Raw genomic sequence first — 18,528 nt, forward strand, 5'->3', positions numbered from 1 at the left:
GGCACGCCAGAGGTTACTTTAACGTCTGTAGACGTCTCTCCATTGAGAACAACACGTTGTGTTCTGTTTGCTAAAATCTCTTCAATCCAGCCACACAGCTGGTCTGATATTCCGTAGGCTCTTACTTTGTTTATCAGGCGACAGTGCGGAACTGTATCGAACGCCTTCCGGAGGTCCCATGAACAAATAAAGTGAGTTGGGTCTCACACGATCTCTGTTTCCGGAATCCATGTTGATTCCTACAGAGTAGATTCTGGGTTTCCAGAAATGACATGATACACGAGCAAAAAACATGTTCTAAAATTCTACAACAGATCAATGTCAGAGATATAGGCCTATAGTTTTGCGCGTCTGCTCGACGACCCTTCTTCAAAACTGGGACTACCTGTGCTCTTTTCCAATCATTTGGAACCTTCCGTTCCTCTAGAGACTTGCGGTACACGGCTGTTAGAAGGGGGGCAAGTTCTTTCACGTACTCTGTGTAGAGTCGAATTGGTATCCCGTTAGGACCAGTGGACTTTCCTCTGTTGAGTGATTTCAGTTGCTTTTCTATTCCTTGGACACTTGTTTCGATGTCAGACATTTTTTCGTTCATGCTGTGATTTAGAGAAGAAACTGCAGTGCGGTCTTCCTCTGTGGAACAGCTTTGGAAAAAGGTGTTTAGTATTTCAGCTTTACGCGTGTCATCCTCTGTTTCAATGCCATCATCATCCCAGAGTGTCTGGATATGCTGTTTCGATCCACTTACTGATTTAACATAAGACCAGAACTTCCTAGGATTTTCTGTCACGTCGGTACATAGAATTCTAATTTCGAATTCACTGAACGCTTCACGCATAGCCCTCCTTACGCTAACTTTGACATCGTTTAGCTTCTGTTTGACTGAGAGGTTTTGGATGCTATAAATTTGCAGTGAAGCTCTCTTTGCTTTCGCAGTAATTTTTGCTAACTTTGTTGTTGAACCACAGTGGGTTTTTCCAGTCCCTCACAGTTTTACTCGGCACGTACCTGTCTAAAACGCATTTTACGATTGCCTTGAACTTTTTCCATAAACACTCAACATTGTCAGTGTCGGAACATAAATTTTCGTTTTGATCTGTTAGGTAGTCTGAAATCTGCCTTCTATTACTCTTGCTAAAAAGATAAACCTTCCTCCCTTTTTTTATAATCCTTTTTACTTCCATATTCAGGGATGCTGCAACGGCCTTATGATCACTGATTCCCTGTTCTGCGCCTACAGAGTCGAAAAATTCGGGTCTGTTTGTTATCAGTAGGTCCAAGATGTTATCTCCACGAGTCGGTTCTCTGTTTAATTGCTCGAGGTAATTTTCGGATGTGCACTCAGTATAATGTCACTCGATGCTCTGTCGCTACCACCCGTCCTAAACATCTGAGTGTCCCAGTCTATACCTGGTAAATTGAAATCTCCACCTAAGACTATCACATGCTGAGGAAATTTATGTGAAATGTATTCCAGATTTTCTCTCAGTTGTTCTGCCACTAACGCTGCTGAGTCGGGAGGTCGGTAAAAGGAGCCAATTATTAATCTAGCTCGGTTGTTGAGTATAACCTCCACCCATAATAATTCACAGGAACTATCCATTTCTATTTCACTACAGGATAAACTACTACTAACAGCGACAAACACATTATTCGGAATATAATTTTAATCTGTCAAGAACTTTCAAGATTTGAATCAGTTCCTCTTAATCAAGAGAACTGCTAATTAGTTCTGCGCCATTTTGATAGATTTTAGGCATGGTTTGTGTATTTAACCTACCGTTACATGTATCTTAAACCGGTTTCTATTTATTATAACTGGTTGACAAAAGCAACTGCTATGACACAGGGCCCTGATTCCAGAGGAGCAGGATTCAAATCATCGTCTAGCAATCCAGCTTTAGTTTCCTTAAATGATTTAGGACTGAGATGGACCGCTCAACAAGACCACAGTTCGTTTTTTCTTACGCCTTTCTGCTACTGAGCTAACAAATTATTAAACTCTAACTTGCCTGACTTTTCTTTCACAGAAGCCGTCTATTTCCCAATGGGACAAGAAAGGAGAAGTATATACGTAGTTTAGTTAAGGACCGTAAGATAACGATATAAAGGCGAAAGGTTGGCAACAGGAAGACCGCCTCCACTTGCTGCCATGCTTTCGCTTGTGTATGGCACTAGCGCATCTCAACTCAGCAAGTAATCATTATTTTGCTGATAAAGAAAGGAGTATTACAACCACAGGTGAAATCTATCAGAGAGGAGAGATGGTGATATGGTAATGGATTCTTCTCTGTTAATTCGCTAATTATTTCTACCACATTCTCGCGCACCGAGTGAATTGGAACAGAGAGAATTCTGGATTCCCAATTGGGAGAAGATAGATTTCGCTGTAAGTCAAGATATCAGTTTTTCCAGTCCACAAATAATACCTAGTTCCTTCATGATAGATCAGAGCGAGATGATACAGTGGTACATTGACAATGAACTCGTATCAGCAGTGTGCGTTGGTTAGTTCTCCCTTTTCCCTAGATTTTCTTGATTTTCCTGAAATCATTTTGTTACTGTCAGGCTGTTTCCTTAAAGAATGCACAGCTCATTTTCTTCATCATCTTCACCCACTGATAGCTTGCTCTTAATCACTAATAACATCAAATCTTAATCTTCATTTGTTTATACACCACGAATGTTAGAATTGTCCCTCTGACAACGCGCCGGCCAGTCGTTTACTTCATTCCTGTCAAAACTGAATTGTTGCTCTGCTTGTTATGGCCGTGCTGTCTACAGCATGTTGAACAAAAGAGGTATCTCTGGCTTAAAAAGATTTGTTGAAGACTTCTGGAATGATAGAAAAGCAGTTTCGCGTAGGATTTTGCGTACGTGGATCGTTTTATATGGCTTATCAAAAGTTTCGTAGATTTGCTGCTGTATTCCCGATATTTGTCCCCCTTAATTAGAAAGGACAAGAGAATTACTCTGGTTACAGATTAACTTGGATTTCTGGGTAGCATTGTATATGTGTGTTATGTAATAAGTTGTTAAATTTGAAGATTTACTAACAAGCACTCTAGTACTGTGCACTAAAATATAAGGTATTTTTATTGTGATATTATTACATAATTATAAGCTTGAATGGCTTGCTTTATGTTTTGTGGTACTATGTGGAAAGCATTAATATGATTTCATTTGTCTTCTTTTCAGAAATCTCATTTGTCACAGGTCACTGGTATGGAAATTTACTTGAAGAAGGACTTCCTGCAATATACTGGCAGGTATTGTATGAGGTATAAGTCGATAACTGTTCTATCGGTAGAGCTCCGGGGAGCTGGTGTGACCACGCATGAGGTCGTGGGAAAACGTCAGTTCGCTTATAACGTCAGTATGCTTTGGTTGCAAATTTTGTTACGATGCACCTCAGTTATGTGTCGTACTTTGGGTCGTAACATGCGTCAACAATGAACAGTCAACGTATTTACTTGTTTTGGCACTCCTCTTGTACGTCCCCACACAGCAACCATAGGTCGTGTAATTCTCAGTTGACAGGTTTTTACGTCCGCACAGACGCCAGAACGGCAGGCAGGTTCGCATCTCCATTGTATAAGCATATGAAAGGTGATAAAACAGAGTCTTCATTCACTGTGTGACAGTGATGCTGGCGAAAAGCGTCAGCTGTACACATACTTGGCTCAATTTCGCGTCAGAATCTACTGGCCGTACGACACGGTGTAGTAGCCAGCCTGGGAATACACAAAGACCAATTCTCGACCTAGGTCCCTGTAAAGCATCGAGAAAGAGTTTGTGAGACAGTGGTACACAGCGTACATAAGAATTACTTACTAAAATATGGCACCTACAGATCTGTGTTGGCAATAATTTGCTGTTTATTAAATCTCGGAATATACAAGTTATGTGGCCAGAATAATTCATTATGTGACAAAGTGCTGTTGCGAGGCGTGTAGATGAGGAGCTAATTCAAGTCTGTGAGCCGAGCCAAGTAACTAGTCAGTACACAACCAGACTCAGTAGCAGAGGTCCACACGAAGTCCAACTACAGCGAATGTCGTCAACTGGTAGACATCTCCGCTCATTGTTTGATAACCCTAGTGCGGCAAGCAGACAACCAACTGGCTGTAACCTTTTAAATATATTTTTAGTCCAAGGCTAGAAGAGCGTAGATGGAACAGTGAAAGAGCTCTGCGCTCCGTTACATCATAGGTGGTTTATTGTGTTGTCACACAGTTTATTTGGGCATTGAGGGGACGGGTGGTAACGTTATTTTGCTGAGCCCTTGTATGGTTTGACTATTATGGGTGCAGACGAAAGTGGTGAGTGGAGGACAATGAAACAAGAGAACAGTCCTAGTAAACACAGGTCCAGAAACAAATGGTTTCCCGTCTACGAGATACACACAAGTCCAGTCATACTTATACAATATTGCAAGATTGTCAAGTCTGAGGCTACACTTATGCTGCAGCTTCCCAGTTGGCACATCGCTGATGGTAAGATGAATGCGTTGGTGTGAAGTGGAGAGTGTCCTTGAAGCAGCAACATTGACAGGGCCACATTTCCTAACTACATGAGTTACTGGTCGTGTATACCTACATTTCCTGCAACACAAGCCTATTGGACTATTTGCATGATATTCCCAGTTGTGAAGGGATACATAAGTGGTACACTTCCATGTGGCTGTTTGGAAATACGTGACACGAATCTTCGACAACAAGTGTATCGGTATTGGCTAGCCAATACCATGGCCTCCCAGGTCCCCTGGCTTGAACCTGTTGAATTTTTTTGTGTGTGGCGATGAACTACGGGAACGCATAGTGGATGGTTGTCATTGCATTGGGAACACGCCTGGGATTTTTGAATGTATCCGTGCATCGATGAAAAGACGTGCTGAAGCCGGCCTTCACATGAACAGTGGTCGTGTGGAACACTTGTCGTAACGTGTTTGTCCTCAGGTGCATATCTGCAGTCTGATTCTTCGAGGACTATGTTGTAACATGTTCATGTATTCCGTGGAAATACATCGTATCGGGAAAACCGTTCGTTCTGGACCTGCTTCTTAGGATTATTTGCTTGTTTCACTGTCCTCTACTCGCACCTCTAGTTTGTACCTATACTCTCGAGCAGGCGAGGCACACAGCCTTGCGTATGTGGCGCTTGGTAGCGTCGTTGCTGTTGTACACAGAGGCAGTCGATTGAAGCGTTGGGACACACGTTTTGTGGAAATCACTAACATCCGAGATAATTTTTTATTGACGTCGAAGCCCCTACACAGGCGGATTTTACTTTTAAAGTGGTCTGTGGACTAACCAATCACTCATATGAGGGTAACAATAGGACACTGGGAGCATTAATTGATGCAAACAACTCTTAATGTCTTCAGTGGCAATTAGTCAAGAGCCGAGAGGTAATGCGTGAAGCCTTCAACTACTATAGTAGCAGAATATTATCAAATGACATCCCAAAAATCCCTTTGGTCACTTGCAAAGACTCTCAGTGGCACCAAAGTTAGTGTCCAGACGCTAACAGAAATTGAAGGCGGCAAAACAAAAATAGAAATGTCGAGCCCCGTTTTCAAATGATGCTTTACAAAGAAGATCCAGGATTACTGCCTCAGTTTAATCCTTACAGCACTGCAAAGATGAATAATACAGATATTAGTAACAGTGGCTTTGAGAAACACACAAAATCGCCAAAACTGAACAAGGCTCCAGTGCCCTATGGAATACTTATGCGATTTTATGCAATATATATGGCTATTTAGCCTTCTTTTTGACCATAATATACTGTAGATCTCTCGATCAAAATCGGTGCCCAGAAGTTGGCAGAAAGTGCAGGCCACATCCATCCACAAGAAGGATAACAGAAATGATCCACATTGCTACTGTCTAAAATCATTTATATCCATGCGTTGTAGACTCTTATAACATATTCTGAGCTCAAACGTAATGAGGTATCTCGAACAGAATGACCTTCTTCATGTCGACCATCACGGATTCCGAATTCATCTGTGATGAAAATCCAATTCCAGTTTTTCTTAGACTGGCTGGTTCGTTTCTCCACAGTTGGAGCTCAACGATGCTTCAGCTAATATCTAGCTGAATGTCAGTCGCAGTGAACGCAGTGTTCACACAAATTTCTCCTCTGCGTCGTACAGAGCGTTATGTGCCCTGTTCTTTACTTGACGCCAGTTCAGAGAAGAGTCCTCAATAATTTCGCTCTTGTCTTTCCCGTAGATGAACTGTTTCGCCACCTGGGTTCCTTCGTTCTCCACGTCACGGCTTTTTTAGAACAATAGGAGCGTTCCTCTTATTTTGTGGAAACCCTCTCCGCCAATCGCAGGGGCCCTACCATTGAACTGCGTCGAAATCTCGGCACTTTACTCCTTCCTAGTTCATTTTCGCCAGTCGGACGTTTTGTGCCCGCTCCAGACGCCTAAAAGTTACATGCGTACATCACATGTGTACCATTTTCTGTTCACGTGATCAGCTGTGTCACTGGTTTTGTTCGTATCCATTTGGAATTCCGAAACGCAGTTTTCTAAAGCTTCTTTCTGTCCTACTTCTGGTGGCCCATTACTTGCTCTCCAGTATGCGTCACCTGTCCAGTCGCTGACTCCCGCCAGGGTACGCTCTCTAAGAGCTTTTTGTGGTGCTTTCCATGTTGCAGTGTCTGCTTCTCCCCGCACTCGCTTCCACACAAAACTTTTCCTCTCGCTGCTTGTTTCACCTTCTGTTCATTGACATGCATTATGTAGGAGCGCTGTCTTAATACCGTCGACTGAGTGTCATCCCTTTTGCATTACATACTTATAGGCAAATCTGCTCATTACCGCCAAAGTAAGTTAGGTGTCATATTCACCTTCCCGTTACGATGTATAAAACTCTTATGTAAGGTGGGAAATTGACCTTCATTTATTCTGCCGCTTTACAATATCAAGTTGGCTACCACAGCTATTTCCTCACACATTCAGAATACAAACCACCTTAGCAATGTTGCCTCATGGACCTACTGCAGTTTGACAGTAGCGCGCTACTTTGTCCTGACTCGTTCCACTGATTTTGGAGGTTTGTTAATAGTATCGTAACCTTACGCCTTCCTCCAACGCAACTGTCTGCTACGCGCAGATGAGAAGTTTGATTGCAACGTTTTTAATTGGATGTGCTAGTTTTATACAACACTAATGTGGTAGCAGTATACTCAACTTTGGTGCGTTAAAAGACCTAGCTATCGTGTGTCCCTATCAAACTCCATGTGGGCTTATTTGTATTTCCGATTTGAGACTTCCAAATTACGTCATTGCCTTTCTACTTCTTCCTAACACTTCTTTTACAGTAGCGAAATTTTTCGGGTTTACACACATGAGGGCAAAGAAACTGGAATGACCTTCAGCTTTTTTTTTCACGACGTAGGCAAATATACCGTATCCAAACTGTAATCTGAGGTGCAGGATACTGGCTTATGGGTCGAACTAAGTGGCGTTGCATTTATTCGTTTTGGACTCACATTTGGAAGTAGCGGAGCCCAGATTTTCATCCTGTCGACTTAGTTTACGACCTTTTAACTTTCTAAACCACTGCCGGCGAACACTGCAATGGTTAAAAAAAAAAATGGTTCAAATGGCTCTGAGCACTATGGGACTCAACATCTTAGGTCATAAGTCCCCTAGAACTTAGAACTACTTAAACCTAACTAACCTAAGGACACCACACACACCCATGCCCGAGGCAGGATTCGAACCTGCGACCGTAGCAGCCTCACGGTTCCGGACTGCAGCGCTAGAACCGCACGGCCACCGCAGCCGGCTGCAATGGTTCCTTGAACTTACCACAGCTGGGCATTTTCCCATCCTTTCCAATCTGGTGCTCCTCATTAATCACCTCTGCATCGACGAAGACGCTTAAACTTCTTTGTGTTGTCTATTTTCCGTAATAAAAGTGAAATTGTCAGGTGACGTTGAGATCTAGTCTACATCCACATCCACATACACTGATGTGCAAAACTTCAGGACGAAAGTAACTTTCGCAATTGTGTAACTTTCAAGTAACATAGCTCATTGAGACTTGAACCATACATACAAAGAATTGCTACTGCATAGTACATAAGGTAATAGATAGAAATAAGAAATTAGACGAACATAATGGCACTTTTATTGAAAGACACTGGTTACACTTAAGTCATCTCAATTTATAATCGTCTCCTAGACATTAAAGAGGCAGGACATGGTTTTTAATACGGTATGTGATCACCATGGACGACAATGCATACTCTGCTCCCATGCTGGCAGGCAGATTGGTAAGGGGTTCTTTTGAAAGGGGATGAGATATAAGTCGGGGGAACGGACAGGCCGGTCCGTTCGCCGAATATCCTCTCGTTCCAGGGCTCCTTCAACTAAACAGACTGATGTGGTCGCGCATTGTCATCCGTAAAAATGAAGTCAGGGCAGAATGCACAGCTGAAAAGACGCGCATGGGGAAAGAGTAGGGCCATCGCAGCCATGTCCGATATCGACTGGCTCAATATTTTGCTATATCTCTTCTTGCAAAAACGGCCAAGTGGGGGACAAGTATGGCTTAGAGGATCCAATAGGAGATTACCTAGTTCATATGAAATTGTACAATGGGAAAGTTTCTTCGAAGGATCCCTCAATGTACTGGAAGGGCAAAGAAATGGAATTAATGATCAGTGCGGAACGGGATTCAACGATTATGCAGCATGTAAATGGCCTCATAGCAAGCGCCAGCCAATCTCTACAGGAAAAGGGTGCAATCGTCCAACTACAGCGAAAAAGGTTCTATGCCTTTTCATATCATATAATTGCAGAAGGCTTTACATTAACACCAGGTATTTTTAAATTAATACCCACACTAGTAATCATATTCTTATTTTGATTTAAAGTTGCGAGTTCCGGCCGGCCGGAGTAGCCGTGCGGTTCTAGGCGCTACAGTCTGGAGCCGAGCGACCGCTACGGTCGCAGGTTCGAATCCTGCGTCGGGCATGGATGTGTGTGATGTCCTTAGGTTAGTTAGGTTTAATTAGTTCTAAGTTCTAGGCGACTGATGACCTCAGAAGTTAAGTCCCATAGTGCTCAGAGCCAATTTTTGCGAGTTCCGTTTCACTCGAGTTTGTTGGGAAAGCAATTCTAGGATTTCGAGCAATTACTTTTGCAGAGCAATGAACAATTCTACTACCATGTGGCAATAAATCAAATTCGGATGGTGTCATATACAAAAATGGCCGATCAACAGGAATTTCAGCTAAAGGAGTAATCATAAATACTGCATTTTCACGAGTAATTACTACTACATCTGGGTCTTCAGCTCCCATGGAGACTACTAATATAGATCATAAACGTGATTTTCCTACGATTTGGAAAGCATGGTATGGATATCAAAATAATGAGGATGCCTTTTTAACTACAGTACCTGCTCATCAATTTAGGCAACCTATTAATCTAAAATACTACTATGCATTTGTGTCAAGTACAAAAGAAATAGGTTTACATAACTGGGGTGGAAGTGTGTACAATCATGTATTTTGGAAGTAGATGCGGATGCTCGTACTGGAAGTATCATTGTTAATTATGAATATAAGCCTACGTTAGGGTTTGTTAAAATTCCAAAACCATCTAATGTCGGTCCGCAGCTCGTGGTCGTGCGGTAGCGTTCTCGCTTCCCACGCCCGGGTTCCCGGGTTCGATTCCCGGCGGGGTGAGGGATTTTCTCTGCCTCGTGATGACTGGGTGTTGTGTGATGTCCTTAGGTTAGTTAGGTTTAAGTAGTTCTAAGTTCTAGGGGACTGATGACCATAGATGTTAAGTCCCATAGTGCTCAGAGCCATCTAATGTCGATATTTTCCCTGTTACATCTAACGCTCAGGGGGTACCTCAACGGTACACAATCAATGGTGACAAACACTGTTATCCTGGAGAGTGTACCGTGTTCAAAGATTGTGAGGTCAGCATGCCCATGCAACATTATGCCTTCCTACACCATAACACCTGGACCAACTGTCGAACAATGCCGGACGACCCTCATACAGCGATAGGTGGTAACACTCAATGCACCCACTAACATTGTCGATCACGATCGTTTCGGCAGTCCAGATGTTGTGGTGTGGGTAGGCATAATCTTGCATGGGCGTACTGACCTCCAAATCTTTGAACGCTGCAGACTCACCCGTAAACGTTATTGTGACACTGTACACCTTCCCCATGTGCGTCTTTTCAGGGGTGCATTCGACCCTGATGACATTCTTACGGATGACAATATGGGACCGCTTCGAATAGTGCAGGTGGAGGAGCTCTTTGTACAAGAGGATATTCAGCGAATGGACTGGCCTGCTCGTTCCCCGGACTTAAATCCCATCGAGCACGTGCGGGATGCGTTTGGGAAACGTCTGGTGGTACGTCCACATGCACCGACGACATCCAGAAACTGTGAACCACGTCGGTGGAGGAATGAAACGCCCTTCCGTAAGAACTCCTTACCAACCTTGTGTCCAGAGGAACATCACAAATCGCAATCTCTTCAGTGTAATTATTGTCTTTGAATAAAAGCATCATTTCTCTTCCCCTCATTGCACATGTCTTTCAGTTACTTTCTGTACTATGCTGTGGAGTTCTTTCTATTTATGGTCCAAGTTTCATCGAGCTGTATTATTTGGAACAGGCCCATCATGTGGAAGTTATTTTCGTCCCGTAGTTTCGCACATACTAGTGTTTATACTACACAAGCTACTGTATAGTGCATGGCAGATGGTACATCGTACAAATATTATCGACTTTCTTTCCTATTCCATTCACGTACTGAGAGAGTAAAAAATTACTAAATGCTTCTGTATGTGTCCTCGCCTTTCTTATCTTATTCCCATGGTGTGAATGCGAGATATACATTGTTGGGAGCATAATAATCACACACCCTTAGAAAAGAGGTTATCTAATTTTACCTAACAGAGATTCGTGAGAACTACTTCATCTTTCTTCCAAGGATTCCCATTTAAGTTCTGTGACCCCTTCTGTTACACTTTCGTATGGGATACACAGAGCTGTTACGTTTCTGAATTCCTTAGATGTCTGTTGTCTTGCCTATGTAATAAGAACTCAACTCGTTTGAACAATACTCTCCAACTGATCGCAATAACGGCTTGTATGTGGTTGCCTTTACAGAGGTATTTAATTTTCCCACAATCGTTCCAACAAATCTGTCTTCCATTCGCCTTCCCTAATACTGATTCGCTCCATCTGATGTCGCTTCTTAGTATTACCCCTAACTGGTCATACGATGTGACATGCTCAAAATGTCCACCACTAATCTCGTAATTAGATACTGTAGGCTTCTTTCTCGTTGCAGCAGGCATTATCTTAGATTTATCCACATTGAAAGAGAGCTGCTGTTCATTAAATCAAGCGAAATTTTGATCAAATTCTTCTCCGTTTTCTTACAGTCGTCCGAACCAGGTTTTCAGTCGGATATTCCCGAAGCCAGTCACATATTTGCGGAAATAGTATGCTCGTATCTTGCTTAGTTGCCGATGATGTGGTATTGTGTCGAAGGCGCTGGGAATTGTAGGAAGACCGAATCTACCTGTGCACCTGCATCCATTGTGTTCAAAATTTTTGTGTGAATAAAGCAAGCTGTTTCAGACGAGTGATTTTTTGAATCAGTGTTTGTTCTTTGAGAGAAGCATCTTTACCTCCAGAAACTTCAAAATGTTTGAGATTGGAATATCATCTAATATCCTACATCAGACGGACGTCAGCGATAATTGGCCTGCAATTCGGACCATCCGATCTTTTATCTTTTTTGTAAACAGGAGTGACTAGCGCTCTCTTCGTCGCACACAATTAATCGTCCGCTGGTGATGCTCGATAATATGAACTAGGGAAGGAGCTGTTTCCACGGTATATTCAATACAACATTCAGCTGGAATTCCGCCAAGACCTGGTGCCTTGTTCGTTTTAAGTAGTCTACTGTTTTTCAGTACTGAGGACGCTAATATCGATACCTCTCATTTGTAAGTCTCTGCAACGGTCAGTTGTCTGTTGTCTTCATTTTCGACACCAGACGGATCTACGAGAGACTGAATGGAAGGTTTAGATCCCCTAATTGATTTTACGTTTGAATGTAACTTCCTAGAATTTTCTGATAATCCTTTCGCCGGGATCTGGCCTTTCTTACTGATGCTCGAGTTGCTGATAACTTTCCTCTAAGTTTCCCTGTAGTCTATTGCAGAGAGAGTTTTGTTGTTTATTTTCGCAACGTTCTACGAATGGTACTATTGAAACAGGATCGGTCTTTGAGGCCTTTTATTACTTTATGTGGAACGAACTAATCAAGACCACGGTTTATAACGTGTTTCAGCTTTCACCAGAACTGTTCTCCGTTTACAAGATCGGAACTAAATGTTCTCAGTTCATTCTTTAAAGAAGCTGATAATGAGTACCGTTTCGGCCAAACAAATACTCTGCCAGCTCTCCTGATGACATTTTTACCTTCGGTGACCATTGTTACTGTAATGACATCATGGTCACTAATCCCCCCCATTGGTGACACTCTCGAGAAGATGAGGTCTGTTTGTAGCTATAGCCTATACGAGGTGTAGAACGGTGTTTGTGGAAGCTCTCGGACGAAGTTTTCAGTATCACTGCACTAGACTGTTTGTCCTTACTGCCGATAACATAAGCGTAGTTTTCCCTGTTGATACTGAGCAGGTTGAAGTCACCACTAACTGCTATCTTATACTCGGGGTATTTACATGCTGTCGACTTTAGTCTACCACTGAATAACTCTAAGTCTAGTGGTCGGGAACTTGAGTCTAGCGGCCCTGGTTACTGTTGCTCACATTAATTTCCAGTCGGATTTATTGTGGGCTGCGCTACACGTAATGTTTTGCTCATCACTATAAACAAACTTTCTCTTGAAGAGTCCAATCTATCCTTCCGATATGTGTTGTCAAAAATTTCCATACTCTCTATTTTGGGTTTCAGCTAACTCTCAGTTCGTGTTATGTTGTGGGGTCGACAACATTCTGCGAGAGACATGAGTTCTGCACTTTACTGCAAATACTCTGGCTGTTAACAATCGATATTTTGAGATTCTCTCTCTCCATATTTCTAACTTCGTCTGTCCCGTCTGTTGAAATAACTGGTCTATTTAATGCTTTTTTTATCTCAGAGATTCGTCAAAAAACCACGATTTTCACACATACTGTGCCACACAAGTTGCAGTTTCTGGTGTACAATGCACACCTGACCTATAAAAGGCAACTTTACTAGTTTCAGCTGTGTATCATAGATCATGAAATCTACAGCCGATGTCGTGACAGATGTGGTGTAGTGTCTGCGTCAGATCCTCCACTCATCTCCAGACCAGAGCCTTCAACACTTCTGTCAGTCACCATAGAAAGTTAAGACTGGCCTCAGAATACAAGTGACAGACATTGTTGATGACAATGTGAGTGACGATCTGTAGCTGGCTGCAACTTGCGCTCTCAGTTGCTCCCTGGATGACCTCTTCCAACTGATAAAAGTTCCCCCCAGAATACACATCAAGTGCATATTTGGTTCATATCTCTGCCCCCCCCCCCCCCCCCCATCCTTGATAGTAAGTCCACCGGACACAAAATTAGTCACCTCTGTGTGCACACACACACGAATTGTTAAGCCATCACAGATGGCACAGCGACTGAGTCACATGTTCACTGGCACTCGCACTGCCTCTATGTGAGCATAAGGAAGTAGCGATCAGTGAGACATTCATGTTTCAGGCAGACATAATTCATAAACATAGGTAAATATAAGGACGTGACAGAGTGTCAAAAAGGGGCAGTCGTGTTTGGCCATGCCAACACCATACGGTGTGTACAGTTGCTGGATTTGTTGGTGTTTCACAGTGGGCTGGTCAGTGTTTCTAAAGCAGTGGTTTAACACACGTGGCCACGAAACACAACATCAGAATTGTGATAGGAAAAAGATCCCAACTGAGAGGATCCGGAGACGCGTTTCAGAGCTTGTGAATCAAAATCGCTTCCAAATCTCATAGGAACTGCTGCAGGCAATGAATGAAGGCTCATCCCCACCTGTGAGCGAGAGAACATTGCGACGGAAACTACACACAATTAACTTCTGGAGACATTCGCATCGCAAGAGGCCATTGCTCACACAGAGACAAAAAGATGGTAACAGTTAAGTTAATCAGGCAGAAAGAATATGTGACTGGTTTTCTGAACACATCCCCACCATGATACATCTTGATTCACCTGCAAAATCACCTTCCTTGAACCCAACACAAAATTTGTAGGACGTATTGGAACAACGGGTAAAACACTGACATCAGCATCCCCGCAATGGAATTCCACAATCAAATCCTCAGCAACTGGCTTAACCTGGATTCAATGTACAGTACCTGCAAACTTTTGTGTTCTTGTTCTAACCAAACCCAGATGGTTATCAAGTCCAGGGGCAGAGCTGCATGGTATTAAATGATGCTTGTAATGATTTCTCTAGGGGTAACTGATTTTTTTATCTGGTGAGCTTATTTCGTTAAGAGGGGCTATCATACAACTAACACTACCACTGCCACTACCATCAACAGCCTCTTCTTTCCTGTCTATGGATGCCCTGACCGCAACAGAGACTGCTGCATGAGTAGGAAAGGCAAAGCCCACTGGCTTTCTCCTGTTATCAACAGGAGGCGATACCTTAAACGTTTTTAGTACAATTATTGGGCTAGCCTTTGGTCATTTTCTACGTACAACCTTCCTCACAAAACAGCTCAAGATCTGGGCTCATCCAAGTGGATGGAGCGTTAGATTAGATGGAAGGGGATAGGCGAAGGAATGTACCATGTTCTGATCGAAAGGTCCACAGTAACATTTGTTTGAAGTGATTTTGGGTAACCAAGCAAAATGCATATCAGGATCACTGGATTGGAATTTTAGGTCTGCTCCTTCCAAATACTGTGCCATCTCTCATGACTCATTAATACACCACCCCTTCCTCTCTGGTTGATATAGTCACACAAGCTACTTTATAATCCAGAGGTAAGTGTCCTTCTCCATCTATGATGTGGGACCAGTGATTACTTTTGACTATGCATATGTCCAATTTTCATTAAACTAAAACAGTTTCTATTTTGTGTGTTGATTGCTTGTTGCCTCATATGTAGCAAACACGTAATGGAAAACTTTGGCAGTTACTGTGACTGATCTGCTCTGAATAATCTGCTGTCATTGTGAATTTGAGTATTTAACCAAAAACTGAAAATTCAGAAGCACAAAACATTTTCTAATATTTTATATGGCAATAATTTGATTTTTCCTCTGACTAAGGAAGAAAATGGAAGACTACTTGAGAGACACAAACATTCAGTTGTAATGCTGCTGATAGCTCATTTGTGGCAGGACTAATGCATTTATTTCACTGCCAAAATTTTTTTGCCAAGTCTTTCATTAAAGATAGAAGCACATACCAATATTCATGAAAAAATATCACAGAATTAACCAGTGTGGTACCTGTAAGTGGCCTCTACAGGCAAAACAAAAAGGTTTCCAGGTAGACATAAAAAAATATCAAGTTATTTTAACAAACATAGAAGCATAGCTTCATGGAAAGTCCACTGATTTACTAATTGTCTGAATAAAGAACATAAAGCTATTCCGAAGTTATATGAACTCTCTCTCAAATTTGTGGCAAACCAACAAATCTAGAAGTTACTTGTCAAGTGTGGACCACCTTCACTTTTGAGTGGAATCAGCAAAAATTTGAAGTACTGTTGAACCATAAGTGAATGGCTCTCCATTAATCACAAATACTAAGTTTAATGGGCTGGCAGATACCAGATCCTTGTGCCTGAGTCCACAGAGACCAAGTCGTATAGACAAAGACTTGTTGCTGACTGATGGCTGCTTGTTGCCACAGTGAAGGCATATGGTCTGGATTAAAGCAGTGGCTAGAACTGGCTTTCTGAGGCTGTGCAGCGGCCTAAATTTTACATGGGCAGATGGATATATCATGCCTACTTGCTGGCACATGATTCCGCAAAAGCAGGTAGTGCCATGTTTGCTGTACATCCTGGTCATGACAGAGGTAACTCCTGTGGGCAGAGGGAGCTCCACTTCTTACGGTGGTGGCTGTCAGAGTTCCCCATGGAATCAGCCTTGTGTTACTGCTGTCCTACAAGGATGCTGAGGCTCCAGAAGATGCTATCCTGCAAGCCAGCACATCGGCAACCCCCACAACTTGCATGTTATGCTTGTGGACTAAATGTCCTGATAAAACACAGCTTCCTAGAAACCCAGCTGCTCTAACTCTCTGTGTAACACGTAGTTGTGACCTGAGAACCTTTTCTTCCCAAAGATTGAGGTTGAGACCGGTTGCCTGCATGGTTGATGGGCCACTGAGGCCACTGGGGATTACATTGTCTGTTCAAATGCTTGAATGAGCAGAAGGCAGGCCAACCAAGATGGGTCATTGAGTTTCAGCAAGTTGTTCCTAAATCCCTCATCGAGTGAATGCACAAGGATCATGTTTCTAACAAAAGCATCAGCATAGCATTGTTTGCACTTCAAACTGGTGCAATGGAAACAACAGTCACAAGAAATACCCTGTAACTGCACTCTCCATTCTCAGTATGTTTTTGTGATAGCTAAAAAAATTTGTGGCAGGTAGTGGCCACATGTACCTGGGAATCAGTATACTCTGCCAGTTTCATTTTAAGTTAATCATATGACAAATTTTTGGGTCTTACCTCTCTGTTTGACTGTTGACTGAGTCTATAAACTGTGACACCTGAACAGGCTGGCAAAAAGGCCTGTTGCTGGATACCATCTGAAATTCCATGTGCAGTGAAATTCTGTTTCAGGTGTACGATATAATTGGCACAATATTCTATCTTCATATCAAAAGCAGAAAACAGTGGTAGTACTGACCAAAACACTTTCACTGTAGAGTCAGTCCATGCAAGTTTTCTGGCTACTTCCAGTGGTGTGGTGCAGCCAACCATCTTCTCCAATATCAGTTACTGTGTGTGCTGCATTTTTTTCAATAATAAGAGCACTTGGGTGGCCACAACTGTGTTGACTGCAGCCATAGTGAAATGAAAGTTGAATATTAGGCCACCAGTGACATGATATGAAAACTCATGGAAAAGTCCAAAAATCACTGTCTTCTCAGGGAAACATCAAATATACACTAATTTTATAATGAAAACCTCATTGCCAGTGACTAGTGCCCTTATGGGGGCTACACAAGCAAAACAAAATTCCTAAGTGGACATAAAACAATATCAATGTTATTTTAACAAATATAAAAGTCTTGCTTCACAGAAAGTTTATTGATGGTACTAATTGTCTCAATGAAGATTGTAAAGACATTCTGAAGTTATACAAATTGCCTATTGAGTTTATGGCAAACTGACAAATCTAGACATTAACTTTCAGTGTAGACCACTATCACCATTGAGTAAAATTAGTACAAACAGATGGACTGCAAGTAGACAGCTGTCTGTTAATCACAAGTACTAAGTTCATTGAGCAATCAAATACCAAGTCCTGGCACCTGAGTCCACAGAGGCCAAGTTGTAGAGGCAGAGGCCCATAGCTGACTGATAACTGCTCATTGTTGTGATGAAGGCATGTAGCATGGATTGAGGTGGTGGCTGGAACTGGCTTGCTGAAACCTTGCAGCGGCAGATGGATATGTTATAGCCTACTTCCTGGCATGTGACACAGTGAAGGCAAGTAGTGCCATGTTCATCAAGCCTCCTGGTGGTACGCTGCTAATAGGTTTAGGTAGTGCCACATGTCATGAGAGTGAGTGTCAGATTTGACCGTGAAAACAACCTTACATTGTCCTCTGGGGTGTTGGTGAATGGCTATGGAAGTGGCCTGTAGGCAGGCACATTTCCAATCTCCAGAATTTGCATGTTATGTTGGTGGACTAAATGTCCCAATGCAGAACCCAGTAACAAAAATATTTATCTCATCCCATAAATTTCCCATAGCGTTAATATTGTGCAAAAGATTTTGAGAAGTGCATACAATAATTTGAAATTCTTTGGAATGTCATCAAAACAAGTATACAGAGGCCATCTTGCATGAGCAAATGCATTGTCTTGCTTTAATAACTTATGTTTGAAGAGTACATGAACTACACAGAAAAGTGCAAATTATTCTCAAGTAACCTTTCATAGTGCCTACAATCAGTTGCCTGTATAGAAAAAAAGTAGTTAAATTAGCCAATACCTGTGACCTATATTTGGAGTTTCCATCAATCGACACTGTGTTTTTGTCAACCAGTGGGATCTGTAGCTTCTTGTGCTGTACCTGAAAGTAAAGAAGAAATATAACACTAATTGAGTTGTACAGTTCTAGATGAGGAAATTGGTCACAAGCTGATTTAAAGAATCATTTTTATGTTATACATCTATATTCACATTCATATTCTCTAAACCACAGTGCAGCACATGGTAGAGGCTGAAGTGATTTCAAAAAATCCCAAGACTGTCAGTTACAGATGTAAACCCC

At 42.2% G+C, this 18,528-nt stretch overlaps 1 protein-coding gene across 2 annotated transcripts in view; it reads left to right on the forward strand.

Annotated features, from left to right (window-relative positions):
- Positions 1-18,528, forward strand: part of LOC126184717 (L-threonine ammonia-lyase) — a 205,740-nt gene that overhangs the window by 119,169 nt on the left and 68,043 nt on the right. For both annotated transcript variants that reach the window (XM_049927240.1, XM_049927241.1), the window contains one exon: positions 3,199-3,269. In XM_049927240.1, coding sequence (XP_049783197.1) covers positions 3,199-3,269 — 71 coding nt within the window. The remainder of the gene's footprint in view (positions 1-3,198; positions 3,270-18,528) is intronic.

The sequence above is a fragment of the Schistocerca cancellata genome, chromosome 4, assembly GCF_023864275.1.
Source record: "Schistocerca cancellata isolate TAMUIC-IGC-003103 chromosome 4, iqSchCanc2.1, whole genome shotgun sequence".
Lineage (NCBI taxonomy): Eukaryota > Metazoa > Arthropoda > Insecta > Orthoptera > Acrididae > Schistocerca > Schistocerca cancellata.